The following is a 22,979-nucleotide window of genomic DNA, read 5'->3' on the forward strand; positions in this document are numbered from 1 at the left end:
TGCTGTTATTGTGTATATATTTATTTATATTTCTTCATACATTCTTATATAGTTCTATATTGTGTATTTTGTTGTACAGTTATTTTATTTTCAACTTTAATTTATATATTTTATCTTATTCTCCCAGTTAAATTTACCCTTCATTCTAATTTGTGTTGTACAGTTATTTCATTTTTAACCTTAATTTATATTTTATTCCTTCCTAGTTAAATTTACCCTTTTTAATTTTTCATATTTATTTCCTATCTTATTCATAGCCTTTTCCTTTTTTGTTTTCTTTAGGTCACGAGCAGTTGTCCAAGCATTTCACTACATATCGTACTGTGTATGACTGTGTAGGTGACAAATAAAATTTGAATTTGAATTTGAATTATACTGTCAGACAGCATAATAAAAGAAATCGAAATTAAAAGGCGGCATTAAATATGTACCAGTTTCCATTGTAGTGTGTTTTACCTTTGGTCTACGGAATACGCAATGCATGAAAGACAAGACAGGTCCCAAGATCTACAAGATTTACTTGTTTTTTGTTATGAATATTTTCATAGTTTGAATCTTCAGTGTTTAATTTTTGGGGAATGTGTCAGTCTTTAATTTAAACATAAAAAAACAAAACAATGCACAATGATTAAATATTATTTCAGACTAATGCAGCCGCTGGCACACTGGTTTGTGTGCTGTCCACATAGCCACAAAAGCTTTTAATTTTAACGTGTCCATTCCGCACCTTTAACGGCTAACGTCAACAGCGTTGCAGTCACGTAAGTGCGTTTGCGTGTCGGCAAAACGGCGAGTTAAGTCCTTAGTTGGAAATTTAATGTCACAAGCAAGCGCAACTATCAGCGATAAGTTTAGCGAAACGTGTGAAATCGTCGAAGAAGGTTGGTTTATATAACCGCTTCCTCCGCAGCTGGGTTTAAATGTGCAACCTGTCCTGTTGTTTGTGAGATCAGCTGACTAAGATTTGGTTGCTAGCAGCGATTAGCTGCGCTGAATATATTTGGCAACGCAACTGTTGTTCAGTTAGCGTGGGCTTCGATGCCTGCAAGGTGCACGAAGCTTAAATTTTGATATAATTTAGCCACCAAGTTGGCCTTATTCATGCCACTGCCATAACCTAACGTTCCTCATAGCTGTTAAGCCAGCCTCCGCTTGGGTCACTCAAGCAACCAGCGTTGTTTTTCATGTATTTATACTAAGCATTACGGTAGTGTAAGAAATAACTTAACGATAAAAGCGCTTCTGGGGAATTGGAATATATATATATACTCCCTTAAAACTTAGTGACTTGCGTGTAACGAGATCGATTAAGAGTTTTAATATTTCAATTCAACACCAGACTGTTATTGTGCGGGAGACACCGAGAGGCAGCTTTTATGTTAAAAGCAGCACTTACCGTAATGCTTAGTATACGCAGGTACACCACGGCCAACAAGAACAACAAATAAAACAACGCGGGTGGTAGCCCGTTATTTGGCAGTAGCTGAAGGCTTGAACGCTGTGGTTTCTTTGCGTGAGCAGGTAAACAATGTTTGTGTCTCGTCTTATCACAAGTTCAGTGTCACGAAACACGGATTCTGTATTAACTAGGTGCAAATTTAAGACAGAAGTTGTCTGCTACTTTACTATTAACTTTGACCAACAGCTGCTCTGGTGTTTGCCTTTTTTAGTCCCAAGGTCATTTGTCTGGATTAATGTGAATACAGATGACGTTGTAGTGTCCACTCGATTATTTATATGTAGGGACATTTTTCAGATGTTTTAAAAGTAGATGTGTTTAGTTTGATGCAGGCAAACAAACACGTGAAGTGTAAATTCTCAGTGTCTCAGTATTGGTGGCTAGATACTTTTTAAAAATGCAACATACTGCAATTAACTGCCTGAATAATCTGCTTCTCCAGTTATGAACAGCCTTACATTTGATCAGCATTTAGTTATTGTTATGATCTTTCCAGAAATGACTTCTCAGATCCGTCAAAACTTCCACCATGACTGCGAGGCTGCCATTAATAGACAGATAAACCTGGAGCTGTATGCCTCTTATGTTTATCTCTCTATGGTAAGAAATGTTTCTGAGTCAGTGGTGTTATGTATCACAGCCCTGTGTTGTTTCAAAGGCATTAAAAAGAGTGTTTTAATCTTTTTGTTTGTTTATTTTTGTTTACTCTCCTGACTTTTAGGCATACTATTTTGAAAGGGATGATAAATGCTTGCCAAATTTTGCAAAGTTTTTTCACAATCAGTCCAAAGAAGAGGTTGTGCATGCAGAGAAGCTGATGACCTTCCAGAACAAGCGGGGAGGCAAAATATTTCTGCAAGACATCAGGGTATGTAAGGATATTTCGCTAATGAGTTAAAAAAAAAAAAAGCCAAATTCATGTCTTTTTATATTAAAAAACAAAAAACAAAACAGTCTTTTTATTCATCAAGGCTTTACAATGTTTTTTAATAATAAAAATGGATGGACTGCAGTGCTTCAGGTTGCTTTAATATGAATAATTTTACATGAATCTGATCGGTGCTGAATCTTCTTGAAATATTAATGCGTTAGAAACCGGATAGAGATGAGTGGGGGAGTGGCGTGGAGGCCTTGGAGTGTGCCCTGCAGCTGGAGAAAAATGTAAACCAATCCCTGCTGGACCTGCAGAAAATGGCCACTGAACACAACGACCCTCATGTAAGAAGCAGGCGTGGAAGATGTACAGTCTCCGCTGTTCGGATATGACTATCTAGTAAGATGCAGCATATTGTCTTTTTCCGTCCCCCACAGATGTGCGACTTCATAGAAACACATTTTCTGGACGAGCAGGTAAAATCCATCAAACAGCTCGCCGACTGGACCTCAAACCTACGCCGGATGGGAGCCCCTCAGAGCGGCATGGCTGAGTACCTCTTTGACAAACACACCATGGCTGAAGAGGGCAGTTAAATCGAGGCACATGTGATCATGGGTAATTCTGCTGCATGTCTGCCAAATACAGTACATACTGCATATGTTATAAAAGAATGCTGCTTTATTTGTGTTCATTAGCTGTTAGCAGAGGCTGTAGCGCAGACTGGAGTTGTGTAACCCTCACCTCACACTACGTGCAGTGTGTAAAAAAAAATAAAGACTAAGCAGGCCTTTAAATCATGCTAGTTATGCATTCAGGTTTCCTTACATGTCAGGTTTAGGAAGATTGGACCGTGGCACTGAAACGTTTTAGGCTGCAATAATTTAAATTACATGCATTGAAAAATTGTTAATCAACCTTTTTTGTTTGAGAATTTAAAAAGCAAAGAAAAATTCTGCTTTGTTATCTGTTATACCAGTGGTGTTTAAAATTTTGTGACTGTAAAGTAAGGTAAAGGCACTTTGGACAGAGTTGGACCTACCATGTGTGTCATCACTTCATTAGCTCTTATTTAGCACTTAAGTCCAACCATCTTGGTGCATTTTTTGGCTTTTCAAGCTCCTCTTCAGGTAGTGTGGCACCATGTTGGCATTAAGCTACACCTCCCAAAAATTACACACTCGGGCTGAGGTATTTTGTCCAGCTGAAGCCCCAGGCTTCTGTGTACTGATAAAGCTACCACGGTATTATTCGCAATAAGGTTTTTCTGGCCTATTCAGTTATTTTATTCTTTTTCTTTTTTTCACAGAATATTTCTCATAGTTTAACCACCATCCACACATAAAAGCCAAGAACCATGTTTATAGACCACTCCAATATATTCTTGTTACAATACGTAACAATACTAAAACACTGGTTAATTTAATTATATTTATTATTTTATAGCTTGTGTGTGTGTGTGTGTGTGTGTGTGTGTGTGTGTTGTTTTCCATTTGTCTTTATTTTAAGAAACCTTTGGTTACTAGCACAACTCTAGTTCTCCGAAAACTGAGCTCTGTATCTCACTGTGAGACGCCTTCTGCTTTGTCCAATCAATGAAACTCCACTGCCACTACATCTGACTTAAACAGACGAGCCACCTCAAGAGCATGATGTAGGGCAGTGCGATGAGATAGCTCAGAAAGCTGAAATTGCAGCTAAATGCACTTTTAATGGTGGAAAAAGCCATTTGCCCATCTATCAAATCCTGAAGGAAGCATACTTGAAACAGAACACTGATATTTCACAGCTAAGAATACAATTCCCTATCTCTCAAATATACACCATTTTTTAACATGCCAGGTCCATTGGAGCAGACAAGCTAGCTCTACCATCCATAATTATGAATAACATTTCACATTTTTGTCATTTTTTTAATGTCTCATAAAATCTTTCAGCTTGTTTTATTTTTGACAGTTAAATAAACATTAACATGCATAAGCAGTGAGACCTGTGAAAATGTTTTCTCATTGTATTTTATTTGGACTGATTGCTTCCTTCTGCAGATGTTAAGTCAAATTGTAGATTCAGTATGCTTGTAAAATAAAACAATAAAGTTGTAATGTACAAATAAATTAAAGTTTTTCATTTTATTTGGAAAAAAACTTTAATAGTGTCAAAAGAAGAATAATATATAATATTTATTAATAAAGACACTGATGCAAAGACTACCACAGATGAAGAATATACACATTTTGGCTGCCACTGATGAAACTGGAAAGTATTTTTCCATAATGCACTGAGGGTCAAATCTCATAAGGTCCTTTTTTAAAAAATATTACAAGTAGGTTAATTCTTCTGTGAGAGTTCATTGGAAAGTAAATAATTTTTAGTGGCTCCAGCTGATACAGTCCAGTGCCTGTTTTTGTGAGATATTTGGCACATGTGCTTAAAAAAAAACAGTGAGTCACACCTTCTTTTCTTAGTCCTGCTCCCTCCCTCCTGCTGCCTTGTTCACCCCACCATCCACCAGAACGCCCAGCAGGTCTCCTTCGGCGAGTGAGATTCCTGAATCGTTGGGCGAGTTTTGCTGATTGGTTTCTTGCTGCGATGGCGCTGAAGTGGAAACTGTGTTCATGTTATTGCTCAACCCACCGTTGGTGCCCCCGTTGCTTGCCCTCATGTTGCCGCTGAAGTTCCCATGGTTACTAAAATTACCGTGACCTGTGCCGTTGCAAAGACTTCCCGTCGTGCCTGCGCTGTTGGTGCTTGTTACATTAATGCTGCTAGAGCTGCTGTTGGGATTACCGGGATTTGCTGCCGTTGTGCGAGAGGGCGGAGTGAACGAGAACACCCTTTCTCCTCCGCCTCCCGCAGCCCGGGCACTTGCTGGTCCAGGCTGAATGTCAGCAGATGGTAGGGTGTCCAGGGTGAGGCGAGGAGGGGGAGGGCGGCGAGATAGCAGGCCGTGTCCCAGTCTGAGTTTAGATATCGGGCAGAGTTCAGGTGGAGGGTCGGGGAAGGAGAAGGTAGGTGCACTCTGCATATCCCCATCCTCACTCAGCCAGGGGAAAGCAGAGGATGGCGGAGGGGGGATGTGGTTAGGGGTGTCGGGAGGCAGCATCTGGGAGCCCACAGTTGGAGGGGCTAGAGAACTGCAGCTGTGATCCAAGTCATTTTGGGTTCTCCTAGCAGGTCGAGGACGGGGCACCGCAGGAGGAATGCAGTGAATTGGGGTTTGTGGGCAGCTATAGAAACCTGGTCTTTCGTACAAGGGTGTGGTGGAAAAGGCGTAGTCAGGATCTCCCTCCTGGCAGGCTTGACCTTGAGTCAAAGGTGCCTCTGTGTGCAAGTAAAGGGGAAAGCGACTTAGTGGAGCTCCAGGGCGACGGCGGAGAAGTGACACCCGGGAGGAGCGAGGGAAGTTTGGGGAGTGGACACCGAGAAGACGACCAAGCCCTCCAAGCAGAGGAGTGGAGTAGTTGGCTTCCTCATTTTCTTTGATCTGCTCCAGATTGGACTGGAACTCCATCTCCTCCTTAGGAACACTGAAGACCAAACAGAAGGTTTGACATATGTTCAGCAAGTTTATTAAGAAGAAAGAAAAAGAAAGAAAGAAAGAAAGAAAGAAAGAATCATTAAACCTGATATCCAGCGCTGAGCCCATGAAGGAGGGTTTGCGGTGTTCAGCGCTGGCAGTAGTGTAGGGCGGCTGAGGTTCCGACTCATTCCAGTACATATCCCTCTCAACCAGAGGCAGGCTATCGTACATCTCATCCACAGATAACAATGAGACCTGGGACACAGTGAAAACCACATTGACTCAAACAATACACTCGCTGTCTAGGATCAGTTAGCAAATAGTTTGGTTTAGATTCACACCTGCAAATTGCGGTCCACAAGCCAGTTGGTTTCAAAGTCATCATCATCTTCACCGAATGGATTTATGAGTTGTTCAGCCACCTGAGACCAAAACAAACACACTACCTCAATGAAACTCAGTGGACAAATTAACAAGTCAAAGTCAGCAATCAGCATAATCCAGAGTTCAGATGTTAGTAATGCTCCTTTTTAGTTCTTGTTTATATTTATTTTTTCAACACAAGTGGTTATTTCATTTGTTGACCAGCTGTTTTTGTCAAAGTTGGGGATGTTTCATCTGTTCAATTAAAGAAAAATGTTTTCCAAGTCTTGTTCTGCACATCTTTAGTGCTCAATGGGATGAACTGTCCAGTAGCGAATTCCTTTCTTTTTGTGGCTGCAGGCCTCAACTTTAAGAACCACAGACATGATCAATCAGTGGTCCCTCACCTTCAGCCATCCAACATAGAAGAAAAACTGCAACAGGGTAAAAATAGGGAGGTAGAAATCCATTTCATGACCAGGGTATCCCTGAGTTGGATCCAAGAACTGACGACCGATCAGACACGCTAGGAAGAAGCTGTAGACTGCAACTGTTGCCACCTAATTAAAAAAAAAAAAAGTCAGAGCATTAACTGATTATATGCCTTTAATTAGGATTGTTTTACACCATCCTAGAGAAACAGTTTATCTTGAGTTATGGCTTTTATTGCTGATCAAATGCATCTGGATTAGGGAGGGTTAACGATTTAAGGTATATGATGATTATTGCAAGAAAACCATTATGTTTTTAGTACCTAATATTACTGCTATCGGCTACTTTTTGGTTTCAGTGCTGAATGCAATATAAACAAAAACCTGAGTATAGACAAGAGGCAGGCTGATCCAGTCATAGCCGTACAGCTTCATACACTTCGCCCGTAAGCTATTCAACTCCTAAACAGAAAACAGTAAAAGTCATGCAAAACCAGAAAATATTTGCAGGCTGTGAGGCTTTGGTTTGCACACGGGCACCTACAGTGAGGAGAGCAGTGAGCGCCACGTCGTTGTTGATGCGACCCTCAGTCCGTGCTCTCAGAGCCAGGCTGACAAACCACATGCAGGGCACCCAGAACTTATTATGAGGGGAGGGCAAATCCTCCAAGTGCCTCAGCTCTTCTGATGTCATCAAACCTGAGATGGAAAAACACAACGTGTTGATGAAAGCAGCCAAAAGGTGCGTGTTCCTGCACGCATAGTCCTGGTGAACAGCCAGAGCTCGCCTCATAATCTTCTCATCAGTTCAGCCACATGAGAAGAAGACATTGGGTCTGAATGCTGTGCAGCTTCTGCACATGCACAGCATGCTATGTTTTAAAGAGGCAAGACTAATAACAGCAAACGACGCACCTGCCTGCACCAAATGCTCCATGGTTGGAAACCTCTTGTAGACTGCTGTGCTGACGGAGCGGTAGATGAGCACACCAGAGAGGTTGGCGTACCTCATAAGTGTCCTGCGGGTCAGCCGGGATGTTTCGTCAGCTCCTCGAACGTGACCTCCGACTAATGCTGCCAAACGGTCTGGCCAGGGTACATTCTCAAACTGTCCCCACCAACGGGACACGACCAAAGTCACATAGAAACCTGGTTAAGATAAATGAAGTGAAACTTTCAGTGATGCCCTCCTGACTTAAAAGGGTTAGGGTTAGTGAGCCACAACTCACCCAACACAAATGACACAGGGATGAGCTCTGCGTAGCGGTCGCAGTATATCGACAACTTTTCAAACAGCCTCTTCTGATCATCGTTTAACACAAACCTGGTGAGGGAAATATCAAAAGCACTGACGCGAGCTCTGTTAAAACAGCAAAGTGACTCTTTTACTTGCCAAAGTCAGAAGGGTTGTTACTTTTGTTAATACCTGCCTTGTGAAATACATCTCGCAGAACACTTAAAGCTATTTTAAGAGCTGTAAAAGGGGTCACAGATGCCGTTATGTAGCAGGGTGCTACTCATAAACAGACACGCAACCATCTACTCATAATAAGAATGAACTTTTGAGATGTTTGTGAATTTTCATTTTTGTAGATAACACTGAATGGCACAATAAAAAGGAGAGGAAAGGACGTACAGTGATGAATACATTTATTACACCATCTGTGATAAAAACAAGAAAACACAACATCTGACCACTAAATCTAAACTCTTTGTTCAGGAATGTAAGTTAATAATAATAATGTGCTTTACAATATTTTTCTTTCTGCTTAACAACAACAATCATATTTTAGCAATACAAATATAACTTTGTTTAAAGAGCCATAAACCATTACAGAAACTGATTTTAGTTATTACCAATACTGTTAAATATAGAGCATAAGGGGCATAAACCTTACACTGGAGTGGTAGTCTAATTAATTTATGAGTGCTAGTTTTTTTTTTTTTTTTTTTGAAGCTTTAAAGTAAAATTACATTTAAAGTTAATTATGTTCCTAATCCAACTGAGGCCTAAAAGATGACTCATAATTCCCAGTTTTGGGACCAAAACAGTTAACTCTCTCTTAAAAACAGAAAAATGTCATTATGAGAGCAAAACTCGTGCTGCTGTAATGTGACTTTCCTACCTGTAAACAACACTGAAGAAGTAGTAGAGCAGAGTGAAGATGATAAGCTCCCTGTAGAGCAGTTTGTAGATGCTGCCCTTCCATCGCAGGAGAAGGTGAAAAAAGGTCCCCAAACCCGCATCAGCAACTCGGCGGGAGTACGTCACTGTCATCGCTGCTGCTGCTTGTTGGCCAACGTGCTGGCTGACTGTGGCCTGACATGAAGGAAACCAGCGTGGTGTTGTCCTCCGTGCTTCGTCTGAGCTCAGGTTCGGCGATCAGCCCCTTAAGTCCAGTGTGGTGACAGATCTGAAAGGACAGAGAGGTAAACCAAGCAGCTCAGATGGGTTGATTTGTGGTCCTCTTTTAATCTGATTGGAAAAAGACACCTTGAAATGTGATGCGATTCGGATTTCAAGGTTGTGAGAGAGGTGATATGCGCAGACTTACTTAAAGAAAACGAAAATGGCCATCATGCTCTCTGCGGTTCAAGATGTGCGGTGGCAGCGTTCAGGGATAATGTTGGAGAAAGCAAAGCAGGAAAGAAAAAGCGAGCGAGGGCCTCCTACACCTCCGGTCACTTGATGTGTTAATCTGTTTCTCCAACAAAGCTGCATTGTGAGGCCAGCTCCTGTTAATCTGAGCAAATCTGAGGGCAGCAGAGAACCCACACTGCCACAAATAGGCTGGTTACGAGTATAAATGCTGAGTGTGTGGGTTTAGGTTTGAAATATGACTCTGTGAACCAAATCTCAGCCCGCTTCGACTTTTTGTAATTTAACACTTTTTCTACATCTCAGAGGTGTGCATTAGGTACACACCTCTGAGCTATTGTTCTAGTGTTTCAATGTCAGGTCACCTTTGCTGTTTTTTTTCCCATCTGTAGCAGGATTTCATCATGGCAAACTCCTGGTCAGGTGAGAACGTGTGTGACCCCCCTCTGCTGGAAAAAATGCATACAGCTGAATCGCTACTGGTCAGAGTGTGTTAGTGATTAACCCTTCCTGTATAACCAGGAGGGCCAACAGCAGGGCGAAGTGCAGGGTGTTTGGTTTCTGCTGCTTTTGGCAGATTTTCTTCTGCACTGGCAACATCTGTGAATCAGTTTTACTTATTTCTGGTGAGTATATCCTCTCTATTTTTTCTCCTTAATTCATCTCACAAGTGCAGTTTAACAGACTGAGCACAATCAGCCTGCAAAGAATAGAAAATGTGGTATTCAGAAAGGGGAAAAGATCTTGAAGTTAGTTGCACTGATTTTAAGTTGCAGTATGTAACTCTGTGTTTTCTGCATCTTAGGTGCTTAATACCCACACACGTCAGAGTCAACCTTCCACAAACTAAATCATCCCAGGAGCTATCCAACAGCATTTGATGAATCTCTGCACAGCCTGAGAGATAACTTATGGATGCTTTTGAGGGAATTCACAGCGTCCAGATTTCCTCTTCTCCACCTTCAACTTCATCGAGCCCGGGATATGAAGTCCTCAAGGCGGGAATATCTGGGATTGCAGTATACTCCTCTGCAGTCTTCTTTGGCACACAAAATGTGTCTACTGTCAGGCACAAGTCTGGCAAGGTCATCGAGGAGGAAGGCTGTGTTGTTGGACAGTAAGTGTTAAATCTTGGAGCACTGGATAAACTGATAAAACACATTTTTTAACATAACACGTGCCAGTTGCTGCTTATGTATAAAGATTCATGTATACATTTATCTTCCCTTTATCCAGATTCTCCAGAGATAGTTGTGTAATTCTGCACATGGTGCAAAACGTATCTAAAAGTAGCACATTGCTTTGTCACAAGTCCTGCTCAGTGTGAAGTCTGTGATTGTGGGCGCGTGCACTTGTAACAAGGTGACCGAGTCAGATATGCAAAAGTGCAAACAAAGGTCTGTGTTTAGTTTTAGTGTAACTCCAACAGTGATTGGTATTTTCGTAGGCATGTTTTGTAAATGAAAAATCATTCTGCTGTTCAGCGATCATGCAAAAGTTGGAAAACGTGCCGGTGTTGGCCTGAGATGGAGGATAAATGCTTGAAATGTAATCCGCACAGAACGCTGCGAGTTTTAGCGTCTTAAACCCTGCAGTCAGCAGTATTCCTAATTCTTTCCTACTGACAAATTCACTGACAGGACATGTCAGAGATTAAAAAAATTGAAGAAAAACTGGACCTTGGAGTAGCCAAGTTCATCCCCTGAAGGAAACTATTGTAGCTCCCTGTCCTCTCTTCTGATTGGCTGCTTCATGTAAACCAACACAGTCTCACAGCCTTGTGTGAAATTGTGATCTATTAATTAGTGTTCCTGGACATGATTTATCCCCACCCTTATCACACTGGTCTTACGTCTACTGATTTGTGCATTCCTTTTAATGGCCAGCAGGAGGCGACTCATCTGGTTGCAAAAAACCTTGCTCTGTATTTTTAGGACATATTGAAATGATTAGGCTTAGAGTCAGGAGGTTGTCTAAGAATGCTCATTGGCTAAAGACTCGTCAATTAAATGTCATTACCCAACAAGTGGGCTTCCTTCTTGGTTTTAAAGTCAGATCCACTCCTTTCTCATCGCGTGCGGTTTCAGGACTTCATAAACAGCTGAGTAGCTACATTGGTTTCTTACACCATCTATAGTAGGAGTGTCAAAAATAAGGCCCAGGTGCCGGAATCGGCCAGTTAAAGACTCCAATCCGGCCAATTGGATGGCTTTAGAAAATGCGAAGGAAAGAATAATCCTAGACTTTTAACTGTAAGTTTTATAGTTTTGCCTAATGATAAAGACCTCCACCATGGCCATTCATACTACACCAAAGTAATTAAGTAAAACAATTCAGTGACAGCAAAGTTCCTGTTTTTTCCAGAAACTACTTAAGAAATTTCTTTTTTGTTTAATAGTAATAGTAATAATAGGCCCTCAGTAAAATAAAAAAATATATACTTACAGGACAGCCTGGGCAATGAGATGCCAGAACTCTGTAATTTTACACATTTATTTCTTACAATTTACACCCAAAAGAATCATGCTGACAGATGTCTGTAATTAATGCAGCAGCATTTCTTTATCTCATAGAAAAACCTGAAGTAGATATTTTACATTACATATATATGTTAACACATAACACTATGTTACTATATCTCAGGGATTACGTGTGTAGTTAAAGAAAAGATAGTTTAACTGGTCCAGCCCACAATATAAAACAAGTTTGACATCCCTGCTCTGTGATTTTGGCAGACCAGGTTTGAAGAGCAAGTGGATGGGGCTTCTGATTTCACAGTAAAAGGTGTGGGGCTGAGATAACCATATTAGAATATTGGCTCTTAGTGACATCAAACAGATCCAAGAGTAGAAAAAAATGTAAACTTAGAGTATTGGCGCTGATATTATTATTTGTAACTTCAACCATATTTCATATGAATATAAAACCATGATGAACATTAAAGTTCAGGGACCCTGGAGGCAACCATAGGGGATAAAATCTCACCACCCTTTTGGTACAATAAGTTCAGCACGTTTGCAGATAAGACTGCAAACTAACTTTGGTTCATAATTAACTTTTTTATTTAACATATTTACCTTCAAATCAAAAACTTTCTCAGTTTTGGTTTTACAATCCTCAGCCATCCTGCATGGCTAAGGGGAGAACGCCCTCACTGCCCCAATCCAAGATCGTGGCAGTGAGCAGAGCAAATCTCAAAAACAGTGAATCCAATTTGTAAAAAAAGAAGGCTTAATCAATCGCAATACAGTTAAAAATGACTTCTTCTGGTTGTTCACGCATAATAAAGTCAAAAACATTTCTATTTCTCTATCTTTCTGCCTGCTACACTTTCCTCACAGACAGGGCTTAAAGGTTTACACATTAAAATTATATTTTTATTCAACTTTATTGATTCTTGACTATCTTTTGATTAAACTTCTGATTTAATTACAGCAGGAATCAGGTCACTGTAAAATCAAATTAGTTCCCAGAACTTAAAAATTTTTAATTTTTCATATTTATTTCCTATCTTATTCATAGCCTTTCCTTTTTTTTGTTTTCTTTAGGTCACGAGCAGTTGTCCAAGCATTTCACTACATATCGTACTGTGTATGACTGTGTACGTGACAAATAAAATTTGAATTTGATTTGATTTGATTTGAAAAAAAGTATGCAAACTTGTTGCCTCAAAAAAGCTAATCTTACTTAAGATAACTAAGTTAGGGCAACTTATTTATTCTGAGTACCCTGTACAACCTAATTAGTTCCAGGAACTTAAAAAAGTATGCAAACATGTGGACTGAAAAAAAGAGAAAAAGATAACTATGTTAAGACATCTTATTCATTGCCAGTACACAGTACTAAGAATAACTTGTGGGTAAACAATTAGTATTGCACAATCGGAAAAATCAAGTTCTACTAAATGAAAAAACAATTTTTAGTAACTTACTATTTTTTAATTTTGATTACAAAAAAATAAATAAATGCAACTAGCGCACATTATGTTTTATCATCCTTGAATGTGAGAGATTTTAACACTTAATATAAAGTATATAAACACGGTAAGTACATAAGGCTCTGTCACTCTGTGCTACATTGCACTTACAAAAGCTGGATTTTAGGCCTCTTACTTCATTTCTGTGCCCTGAATGGCTTTTACCCAGTGAAGAAAAATTATTTGTATGGTTCCATTAAGTATGATAAAGTTACTACAAAATAAAGTAAAATAAAAATTATCAGCTGATATTTGGGGATCAGAGAGGGGGGACTCACTGATTTTCCATAGAGTGACTCTGTAATCGGTTGTCTCTGGTCACGCAAAAAGCATACACCTAAGCAGGTAGACCCGTGACACCTTGTTGGTCCACGTACAGGACGTGCCGGTTGGGCAGTCGGGTGGATGTCATCATGTGACTTGTGAGAGCGAAGAAGAGAGAAGAAGAAGGAGGAGGAGGCAGGAAAAAGGAGATACACTCATTTCCCTGTCTTGGCAAAAAAAGGAGAAGAAAGGAGTGAGTGTTATTTCTAGGAAGTGCAAACCAGAGCTGGCATTGCTCTTGATTTTCGTCTTGTTTCTGACTGAAACTGCTGCTGCTGGGCGGTTGATCGTCTGCGCAGGCGTCCGCATTCCTCAGCTGTGATTGAAAACGACTGGGATTAGTTTCACTGAAACTCGCTCGGACATTAGCTTGGTTTATGCTATATTTCTTAACATAACAGCAGCAGCAGCTCAGGGAAACTGGAGAGGAGCAGCTGACAAATACGCAGACGGGCTGGGAGGTTTATTTATCTGCTGTCCCGGACACTGACAGAGAGGGTAAGGGCGGATACTGACGCGGGACCTCTCCGTGGTAAAAAAAAAAAAAAAAAAAAAAAAAAAGAAGAAAAAAAAAAAAAAGAAAGGAAAAAAAAGTTGGAAATGTAAGCTAACTAGCTAGTTAGCTCAAGGTCTGCTAATTATTTAGCTGCTTTGTGGACCGATTTATCTGCAACTTGGGGATAAAAGTAACTTAAGCTTCCTTTAAATTCAAATGTCGGGATTTTTAATGCTGTATCAGGGGTTTCCAAGCTGTGGTGCGAGGTCCACCCCGGGGTCTTGCAGTGAGCGCACTGTTGTAACCAAGAAGGCTATTGTTGTTAGATTGTGTTGACACTGTAAAAGTAAGTAGAAATGAATCTCAGGGTTTTGTAAGTAATCACACTGGCTCTAAGGTTGTTATGGTTTGGTGTTTTTTCTTTTAAGTATTATTTGGTTTTCTACAGTTTTAGTTTTTGTTTACATTTTATAGTGTAGTTTTAAAAAGTGGTTCTAGTTTCAGTTTACTTTTTATTTCTTGTAGATGTTTAGTTTATTTATCATTGGTGTTAATTTTAGTCTTTTAAATTACTGTAAAATCTACACACTTACTACCAACATGATGTGTTAAGTAATCAGATTGTAAACTTAGCAAAGCCTAAATGCCAACTGTGTCAGGATCCAGGGTTGTGATCTAAACTATTACCTGAAAAGCATTAATATACTAATGCTGAAGGCCAACATTTGATTTTGTGATCCTTTTTTTGTCAAGCTACTTTTCATTTTATTTTTATATTTTTAAATTGGGGAAACCTCTGGGTTTTAAATGTGAAAATGCCCTGGTTGTATTTTTGTAAACACGGCATACCAGCCATTAGAGACCTGTTAGTAGAAGTAGTAGTAAATTGTAAACCTCATTAGGGTGTAGTTAAGTACAGGATTGATTTTATTTTTATATATTTATTTATTTTTATTACACAATTTATTTTTTGTGGTCTTGTGAAGGTTGGTAGATCTGGATCCAGAACCAGAGACCAGAATGGAGGGAGGAGGCCAGGTCGGGCCCACGTCAATCCGAGGCCATGGCCAGCTCTCCCGGCTTCGCAGCTCCTCTCTGGAAATCAGGGAAAAAGGGTCAGAAATCCTCAGGGAACAGCTGGATGCTGCAAAGAAGGTATAGTAACCTACTTTGTGGTTGCGCACACACAGAGAAACAAAAGATAGTGTGACCAGGAAAACAAGGCGCTGACAATGCAAATGTTCTTCTCTGTTTTAAATGTGGTTGTGTCCTTTTCCCCTGCACATCTCAGGAACTGAAACTAAAGGACAAGGAGTGCGAGCGTCTGTCGCAAGTTAGGAATCAACTGGAGCAGGAGCTAGAGGAGCTGACAGCCAGTCTGTTTGAGGTCAGCAGTAATCATCGCTCTCTGCTGAGTGCACTGTAATTCTGACAGCTGGTGACGAAGAAGGTGGTTGGTGCTATGCCACAAAAGTCCTTAAATCAGCAGTTTGCATTTCTACAGAACCATCACTTCCTTTATATAAATAAAAATTTCAGGTTGATGTGATTTTTTTTTTTTTTTTTTTTTTTTTTTTTTTAAGCAACATTGTAATTGCTTTGAAAAAATTTTGACCCACTGACTCTGGAGGAGTCCATCTCTTTGTTAAGAGCAAGATTTACCAAGTTTGTTCTAAATTAGCTCTGAGGTTTAGCTACTAAAATGCATCAATATATAAACAAAGATGCAGCCAGCTCAATTTAATAGTGAACAGAAGTCTGTTAAGAGCAGCGCAGATTATTTCTGATGGAAAATAATCCAAAGTATATTTCAAAATCTTACACTCTTAAACATATGCAGTAAGACCAGCTGCAGAAAATACCTTTCAGTCGCAAAATTGACAGCACACTTCTTACCAAAAGTAGCTTTTTAATGCCACGAAGGTCATCTTTTTCCTTACATGTTCTGCTGTGTTGACCAGCCAGTCACTGTCTTTGTCTAGCTGCTGAGCTTTGAACATACAATTTTAATTAGTCTCAATTTACTTTTCAACAGGAGGCTCACAAGATGGTGCGTGATGCTAACGTGAAACAAGCAGCTTCAGAGAAACAGCTCAAGGAGGCTCAGGGGAAGGTGTGTGAAGTTTCTTTAAAAAAAAAACTTAAAACAGTGAAGAACAGAAATCTTTCCTGAATCAGAACAGTTTTTTTTCACATAGTTGAAGGTCATAAAATAGCCTCAAATTATCAATATTAAATTTTTTTGTGTCTGGCTTGCAGATTGATGTTCTGCAAGCAGAAGTGACGGCACTCAAGACTCTGGTGTTGACGTCCACACCTTCTTCACCAAATCGCCAGCTGCATCCACAGCTGCAGTCTTCAGGTACCAGGGGATCGTACAAATCGCACATCCGGAACAAGAGTGCCAGCGGTGCATTTCCACTCTCACCTGCAAAAAAAGAAGTTTCCATTCAGCCTGTGTCCAAAGAGGACCGAGAGGTAAACTGAAGTTTATACAGTTGTCTCTCCTCTCCTTCAGGTATGCGTCCATATGCGTCCCACTTTATTTCCCATTTCTGTTTCCAGTCACTTTTATCACTTTTAGCCAGATTCTCTTTCCTTTTTTCCCTTCTTTCTGCTAACCTCTCCGACTTGTTCTTCTTGTCTTTATCTGGGGCCTCTTCCTCTCTCAGCCTGCTGCTCCTGCCCTCCTCTCTCTGATCTTCTGTCTGATACCTGGCCAGTCTGTCAGTATGACCTATGACCCTCAATGGCAAAAACAGATAGAGGGGATAGGCACTGATGGCAGACAGGTAATCTGCATTCCTTTACATTTCCTACATTTCTCTAATCTTTCAAATTTACCTGCATCTTGACTGTGATTCTAGACTGTGATATCTGTTGAGTCAAGAGTGTGGTGAGTCTGGTCTGAGAGCTTTTCTTTCTGTAGTTTGTATTGAAATTTGTCAGCGTGTATGTAAGGTGAACAGGGACTTCTTGATGCAGCTGTTTGCTTCTTACTGGAGTTATCTGTGTTGAACGTACATTAGTGATACACAAAGTTTATACCCAGTTCTTGACAGATAATCACTGATATGTTGGCTAATATCGAGATATTATAGATATTTTTGAAAATTGCCAAGCATGACACACTCACTGGATTGTCTAGTATGACTACAACAAAAACAAAAGATACCATTTTATGTCGCCATAATTTCGAGAATTTGTAGAGCTGGTTCAGTAATGTCAGTGCCTCTGGCTCATTGCTAAAGTGTGGTAGGGTTACCAAAACTAATTGTCCCTGGTGTCTCTTATCCATATTACCCAAGGTTGTAAATTTCGGGCTCACAGTTTTGCAGCTGTTGTTTTTTTTTTTTTATGAGTTTGAAATTATTGTTTGACTTTTCTATCATAATGGATTAATGTTTAACTGCAAGTGATGTGTCATTTGTGGAGATATTGTCTCTAGATCCTGTCCACATAACTGGTGTTATGTCTTACTATGAACAAAGGTTATTATAACGAACTAAAACAAGTTTTTAGAGAACTAAAAACTACCAGAAATGATATTGTGTATCTGAAAACAAGCTAAAGAAATCAAAAACCAAAATCAAAATCTTGTCTCTCTGGAGATATTTGTCTATGCAGTGAGCCTGAGGAGACATTGTTGCTGATGTTTGACATTGAGGATGTCTACATGACTGTCAGTCAAGTGGTTATAATGATGCATTGGATTATTTTACTTCCCCGTTGCTAGTACCGCCCATATACTACTACTACTACTACTACTACTACTACTACTACTATTACTACTACCAACAACAACACCATTGATAAGAATAAGAATAAAGAATAAAAAGTAAAACTAACATTAAAAAAATGAAAGCTAAAGTTAAACAAATGGTCAAAATGGAAATGAACAAACCGTTTGGAGCAGTTTTTAGCTTAAAGAGCTCAAAGTGTCCATTCAGCTAGAAACAATTTTCAATATTACATTTTTTTTTTTTCAATATTGAAGGAGGCGCTGTAGATCTTACAGCCACTGAAAGTGTTCCTGCCAAATTCAGTATGAAACTCCATCATTTTCACACTGTGGGAATCCCTTCCTATAACAAACTCCATAACTTTGACTGAGCGCTGTCGAACAGCCAGTTTTGCCTGGGACAGTTACTGAGTGACCTGACCTGGAGTTATCTGCACAGCAGCATTACTAAGAGCTGTTTTAATTCTCCAGATAACAAAATGAGGTGTTTCAGTATTTCATTTATTACATCCTTTAGCAGAGGATGCATCGGACCATCCTTTTTATGAAAGGAGAGGAGATGATTACATCCCTTAATTCATAGCGATGGTGGACCTTAACTACGTTTTTCACCTTAAAGGATCGACTGATGTGTTTTGAATTTTCTTTAACTGCCTGTTAAACCCACAGGTGACCTATCAGCGCTGTCTGCTTTATTAAAATGGGCTTCTTGTTGAGACTTGCCTTGTTTGAAGTATGAAGAACATAGATTTATAGACACTCTCTAAATCCAGATTATGAGCTATATGAATTGACCAAAGCGTGCTCAAGGTTTGCTCCAGTCCAGTCTGTTTTGGTATTCCCAGACTTCCTGATTATTTTAAAAGGATTTTCACTTCAGGTCTGCTGAGATCATTTGTCTTCTATCATATAAATCCTAAATAAGGTGGAGGAATTTTATGGGCTTTATATTGACGATATTTCCTTTTTAAACTCTGATGTTTTGACAGCCCGAATTCTTTGAATACAAGATTTTCTTATCTTTAGTATTTAAACACTTTTGTGTGTTCAACAGTGGATCTTTTATTGTCAGTCATCGGTCTTTTGGGGATTAAACAAGTCTTTAATCTAGATGTGTGTCAGAGAATCAGTTTTATCCAGTTTGAGTGAAGGTTTGGCTTTCTCTCTGCAGATGGACTCCATTTTGTTTGCTGAGTTTTTGATGTGGAAGGAACACCCGAGCCTGGACCGCTCCTCCGCCTTCCTGAGTCGTATTTACAGAGAAGACATCGGGCCCTGCCTCTCCTTCACGAGATCAGAGGTCATACTCACTGCTTCTTTGTACAGCTACCATGCTGCTTCATGTGTATTTTAACCTCCTAGGACCTGGCGTCCACATATGTGGACATCACATTTTGGGTTATTTAGACCAAAATACTCAATTTTGCTCTACAAGGGCCTGATATCCACTTATAAGGACATTATACTGCTACTGTTTATTAAAATTTTAAACGATTATCCTCATATGTGGCTCTTATTTTTTTCTTAAAAACAGAAATAAGGTAAAAAAAAAATTGGCAATTCTTTGTTTTTACATTCATCTGGCCCCAATATGCCCAAAAAATGCATGCTGTGGAAGAGTTCGGGTCTTAGGAGGTTAATGTGAAGTTATGTTAAAGTTATTGATTCCTGTTCTCCACAGCTGTCCCACCTGGTCCAGAGCGCAGTGGAGAACAACTCTCTGACCATTGAGCCTGTCGCCATGTCGGCAGTACCGATGGTTAAAGCCTCAGCTATAGAGTGTGGAGGTCCTAAGTGAGTTACCCGACTGTCATCCTGTCGTGTTTCACCACTCACTGCTTTGATTTGGTTGGTTTGGTTTTTCCATCGATGGTTTATGATCAGAGCCTTTTGTCTATCTTACAATTATGACTGAGAGTGGTTTAATCAGTGGGCACATTTCTAATCACCCTGATCTAAAATTGTTTTTTGTTTTTTTTCCAGTGGCTTTAGGGCTGCAGTAGAGACGTAAGTCCTCTCAGGAGCTAATAACCCTTTCAGCTTTTCACTAACTCTGATAACTGTGGCATGAAATAAAAAACTGTCAACACAGATGTGTGGAACGATATAAACAAATCTGTAAATTAATGAACCAGACGGGATCCCACTTTCATTCCTTTTGTGGCTAACGTTCTCTCTGCGCACCTCTTTCACTAAAACGAGTTGTAAAGTGTTCTCAGTATGTTTTACTGTTGAAGAACTAAAGGCCTGTAAGCTCATGTTTGCTGTATCCTGTCCTAAAACAGATGATTGTGCATCTATGTTGTGCTGCAATAAATTGTTGACACGTTGTTTTCTATTGTAGAAAATGTGCATTAAGTGGCCTGTCACGGCTTTGCAAACATCGCATTAAACTTGGCGACAAAGAGAGCTACTATTACATCTCACCTTCCAGCCGAGCACGGGTAAATATCACTTCCTTTCCGTCCAAGGCACACCTGTAGTCTTGTTTGCACACCCTTATCAAACAGTTTGACTCAAGCAAACACATGTTGTTTCTACCTGTGGTTCAGATCCTCAGCTGTTTCTCTCAGGCAATCTTTCTCTCTGAAGGAATGTTTGGTTTCTGTGTGCCTCGCCCTAAGCATGCTTTGCACCATATTAGCATTAGTTAACTCCACCCAGCAAATGATGCACTCACGCAACGACTTAACATCTTCTGTCTAGCTGAAGCCTTAAGGCAGGTAGCTTTCATAGTATATCATTTTTTTCTTCTCGTGTTTTGTATGTTTTGTTTTATTCTCATTAGAGGCCTTTAATGTGATTTTCATCTTCATATGTACAAATTGCAAAGTTTAATTATCATTCATTACTTTTCTGCAGTTATAGTAATAATGTTTGAATGATACAAAATCCCAAGACATGCCAGTGTTATAAAAGTTTGCGTAGCCACTGTGTAGAGTCGTGACCTTGTCACATATTCGCTTTTCTAGATCACGGCTGTCTGCAATTTCTTCACTTATATCCGCTACATCCAGCAGGGCCTGGTGAGACATGATGGTAAGTTAACAGAGACACAGAAATAAATAGTTTAAGCAAATGTAATTATTATGCAAGTCATTTTATGCAATGCATGAGGAATTTTAAGTAGTGAGTAACTTCGGGTATTTTACTGAAAGATACAAATTGTACTGCAAGTAGGTAGTAGGTCGTATTTTTAAGTACAGCATAAGTAAGTAGTGGGTAATTTCATGGTAACTTTGTGGTAACTTTCTTCCACTGTATTTTTTTGGGGCACGAGCCGTGTTGTGATGGATTAATCTTGCCTTTTTACATCTTTATTTAATAATCATTATGTTGATGTTTTATTAATAATCAGTTGTCCTTTTTATTATATGATGTATCATTTAATAATTTCCTCTTTCCCAGAAAACACATGAAGTTATGCACTACATAGAATTACTTAGAGAATAATGTGTCTTCCTTTAAAATTGAATTACAGGTGCGCGGCTCTGTTACCACTCGGTCTTAACTTTGCCAACAACCAACATCTTTCTTTCTAATTTTTTTTGTTCCTCCCATGTTCAGCGGAGCAGATGTTCTGGGAAATCATGCGTCTTCGTAGAGAGATGAATGTGGCCAAATTAGGTTTCTACCTCACTGACCAGGGCTAGGACGGTACCTGGAACACCCAACAAGAGAGCATAGCAGTTACAGCCTTGGGTAACTGTGGCAACGCACATGTCTTTGATCAGGTTGAACAGTGCTGCAGCAAAGGTCACCAACAAGGGAAGCAAAACATGTTTGTCACTTTTGGAAATGCAATAAAACAATTAGAATCAAACAAGCACTCCAGGAATGACATTAAAGTCCATGTTTTTAAAAAAAAAAAAGAAAAAAAAAAAAGATGATATTATTCCCAGACATGTCGGAGAAGTTTTTTCTGTTGCACCACATTCCTGGAAAATAACTGTTGTCCCCAAGAAAGTGTGGAGAAACTTCTTACTGAATCACCCACGGAATACAAAATTTCTCATTTTTATACAATAGACTGTGTGTCCTGATTCAGGCATTAGCCTGCAAAATAATGAGCACAATCTTAACCTCAAGTATTACAAATATGTGGTGTAATAGTTTTATTGTTTCCACACAGCAATGATTCAGCTTGTTTTCTTTGTACTTTCAGTTATCAGCTCAGACACCACAGCCCAGACCTTCATTCTGAGCATGGCCTTAATTTTGTTGGTACACTTCCTGCTCTGCCTTGTACAAAGACTTAACTTAGTCACCTTCAGCTTCTCGTTAGCCCTGTACCTAAAAATCAGATGTATCGTTAATTATTACCCACCCATGCTCAGAGTAGGGAGAGCTTTACAGTGCCAGGTGAAAAAAGCTTTTAAGATGTGATTGAGTTTTGCACATCTGTAGTTAACAGTATGAACATAAAGTAAAAGCCATAATTGACTTTGCATGAATGCAGAAAATAGCCATAGTGTATATAGGTTGTATCTCATATTATAGATTTATTGTTACTGACTTTTTTAAAAAACAGAAATCTTTTAAAGGTAACAATGAAGTATAGTGTGTCAGAATGTGCAATAACTGCTTCTTAGCCTTATGCAGGGCTTTGAGGTTCCTGACCTCAGTGTACTCATAATCAACTGTGTAAAAGCTGCATTAAACACGAGGCATTGTATACCAGCTGTCACTTTTGTACCATGTCTCTTTTATTATTAGAAATCCGATCAAGAGAGGGAGACTCCGGAAGTTTGCTCGGGAAAGACTCATCACTTCAATTAATTTCAACCCAGTGCAACCAGATAACCCAGGGGTGATGTTTGCTCCGGGCACGTCACAGATTTGGGGTTAGAATAAGGTCATAACACTTAAATACGCCAAACAGGTTCTCAAGCAGGAATACCGAGGAAATACTGAGACCGTGTCCAGCTCAGAGGGGCTTTATGAAGCCGACATTCCAGTAAGATTTGAGTTTCCGGATTGGAAAGACTTCTCTGAGCTGCTGTTTTGATGACCTCTTTGTACCGATTACAGCAGACCTTAATAAATAGTTTGCCCTGCTGTTTATCAATGGGCACGGAGGAGAAAAGATGAAATCAAGATGAATTTCTTATAAGCTGAACTCTTATTGAACACAGATGTGATACTTATAAATTAAGATGAAAAAAAACCTCTGCAGCTAGTCAACTAAATACATA

The 22,979-nt window shown here is 39.6% G+C and overlaps 3 protein-coding genes across 13 annotated transcripts; 2 read left to right on the top strand and 1 right to left on the bottom strand.

Moving 5' to 3' along the window:
* Window positions 1-729: 729 nt before the first annotated feature.
* On the top strand, window positions 730-3,969 carry fth1b (ferritin, heavy polypeptide 1b). Of its 2 annotated transcripts, none has more exons than XM_040026978.1 (5): window positions 730-881; window positions 1,956-2,059; window positions 2,181-2,327; window positions 2,552-2,677; window positions 2,771-3,969. In XM_040026978.1, exons 1-5 carry the CDS (start codon window positions 818-820, stop codon window positions 2,927-2,929), a joined length of 600 nt encoding a protein of 199 aa, XP_039882912.1. In that variant the 5' UTR covers window positions 730-817; the 3' UTR covers window positions 2,930-3,969. The 2 variants fall into 2 exon arrangements, with proteins under 2 accessions (XP_039882912.1, XP_039882913.1); XM_040026979.1 differs by lacking the exon at window positions 730-881 and adding an exon at window positions 936-1,521.
* Window positions 3,970-4,356: 387 nt separating this feature from the next.
* best1 (bestrophin 1) lies at window positions 4,357-9,589 on the bottom strand. The gene is made up of 9 exons (XM_040026984.1): window positions 8,774-9,589; window positions 7,877-7,971; window positions 7,563-7,796; window positions 7,192-7,346; window positions 7,032-7,109; window positions 6,624-6,776; window positions 6,195-6,275; window positions 5,957-6,108; window positions 4,357-5,860 (listed from the first exon to the last, which is right to left on the bottom strand). Exons 1-9 carry the CDS (start codon window positions 8,923-8,925, stop codon window positions 4,795-4,797), a joined length of 2,166 nt encoding a protein of 721 aa, XP_039882918.1. The 5' UTR covers window positions 8,926-9,589; the 3' UTR covers window positions 4,357-4,794.
* Window positions 9,590-9,754: 165 nt separating this feature from the next.
* On the top strand, window positions 9,755-22,471 carry rab3il1 (RAB3A interacting protein (rabin3)-like 1). Of its 10 annotated transcripts, none has more exons than XM_040026948.1 (12): window positions 10,064-10,363; window positions 15,029-15,197; window positions 15,334-15,429; window positions 16,078-16,155; window positions 16,302-16,520; window positions 16,715-16,834; window positions 18,956-19,084; window positions 19,466-19,578; window positions 19,768-19,791; window positions 20,129-20,228; window positions 20,757-20,823; window positions 21,352-22,471. In XM_040026948.1, the coding sequence occupies exons 1-12, from the start codon at window positions 10,158-10,160 to the stop codon at window positions 21,435-21,437; spliced, it is 1,407 nt and encodes a 468-aa protein (XP_039882882.1). In that variant the 5' UTR covers window positions 10,064-10,157; the 3' UTR covers window positions 21,438-22,471. The 10 variants fall into 10 exon arrangements, 8 of the variants coding, with proteins under 8 accessions (XP_039882889.1, XP_039882883.1, XP_039882882.1 ...); XM_040026952.1 differs by lacking the exon at window positions 10,064-10,363 and adding an exon at window positions 13,600-14,044; XM_040026953.1 differs by lacking the exon at window positions 10,064-10,363 and adding an exon at window positions 13,600-13,739.
* The last annotated feature ends 508 nt before the right edge of the window (window positions 22,472-22,979 follow it).

Source organism: Simochromis diagramma, unplaced genomic scaffold (genome assembly GCF_900408965.1).
Source record: "Simochromis diagramma unplaced genomic scaffold, fSimDia1.1 OVJJ01000293.1, whole genome shotgun sequence".
Taxonomy (NCBI): Eukaryota; Metazoa; Chordata; class Actinopteri; order Cichliformes; family Cichlidae; genus Simochromis; species Simochromis diagramma.

Bases quoted from the DNA above. Each gene is read 5' to 3' on its own strand.
- fth1b (XM_040026978.1), top strand. From the start codon at position 818: ATGTCACAAGCAAGCGCAACTATCAGCGATAAGTTTAGCGAAACGTGT. The intron at 2,060-2,180 runs GTAAGAAATGTT...CCTGACTTTTAG, and splicing joins CTTATGTTTATCTCTCTATG to GCATACTATTTTGAAAGGGA. The intron at 2,678-2,770 runs GTAAGAAGCAGG...CGTCCCCCACAG, and splicing joins CTGAACACAACGACCCTCAT to ATGTGCGACTTCATAGAAAC.
- best1 (XM_040026984.1), bottom strand. From the start codon at position 8,925: ATGACAGTGACGTACTCCCGCCGAGTTGCTGATGCGGGTTTGGGGACC. The intron at 7,797-7,876 runs GTGAGTTGTGGC...TATCTTAACCAG, and splicing joins CCCTGTGTCATTTGTGTTGG to GTTTCTATGTGACTTTGGTC. The intron at 7,110-7,191 runs GTAGGTGCCCGT...TTTTCTGTTTAG, and splicing joins CGCTCACTGCTCTCCTCACT to GAGTTGAATAGCTTACGGGC.
- rab3il1 (XM_040026948.1), top strand. From the start codon at position 10,158: ATGGATGCTTTTGAGGGAATTCACAGCGTCCAGATTTCCTCTTCTCCA. The intron at 16,521-16,714 runs GTAAACTGAAGT...TTCCTCTCTCAG, and splicing joins TGTCCAAAGAGGACCGAGAG to CCTGCTGCTCCTGCCCTCCT. The intron at 16,835-18,955 runs GTAATCTGCATT...TTCTCTCTGCAG, and splicing joins TAGGCACTGATGGCAGACAG to ATGGACTCCATTTTGTTTGC.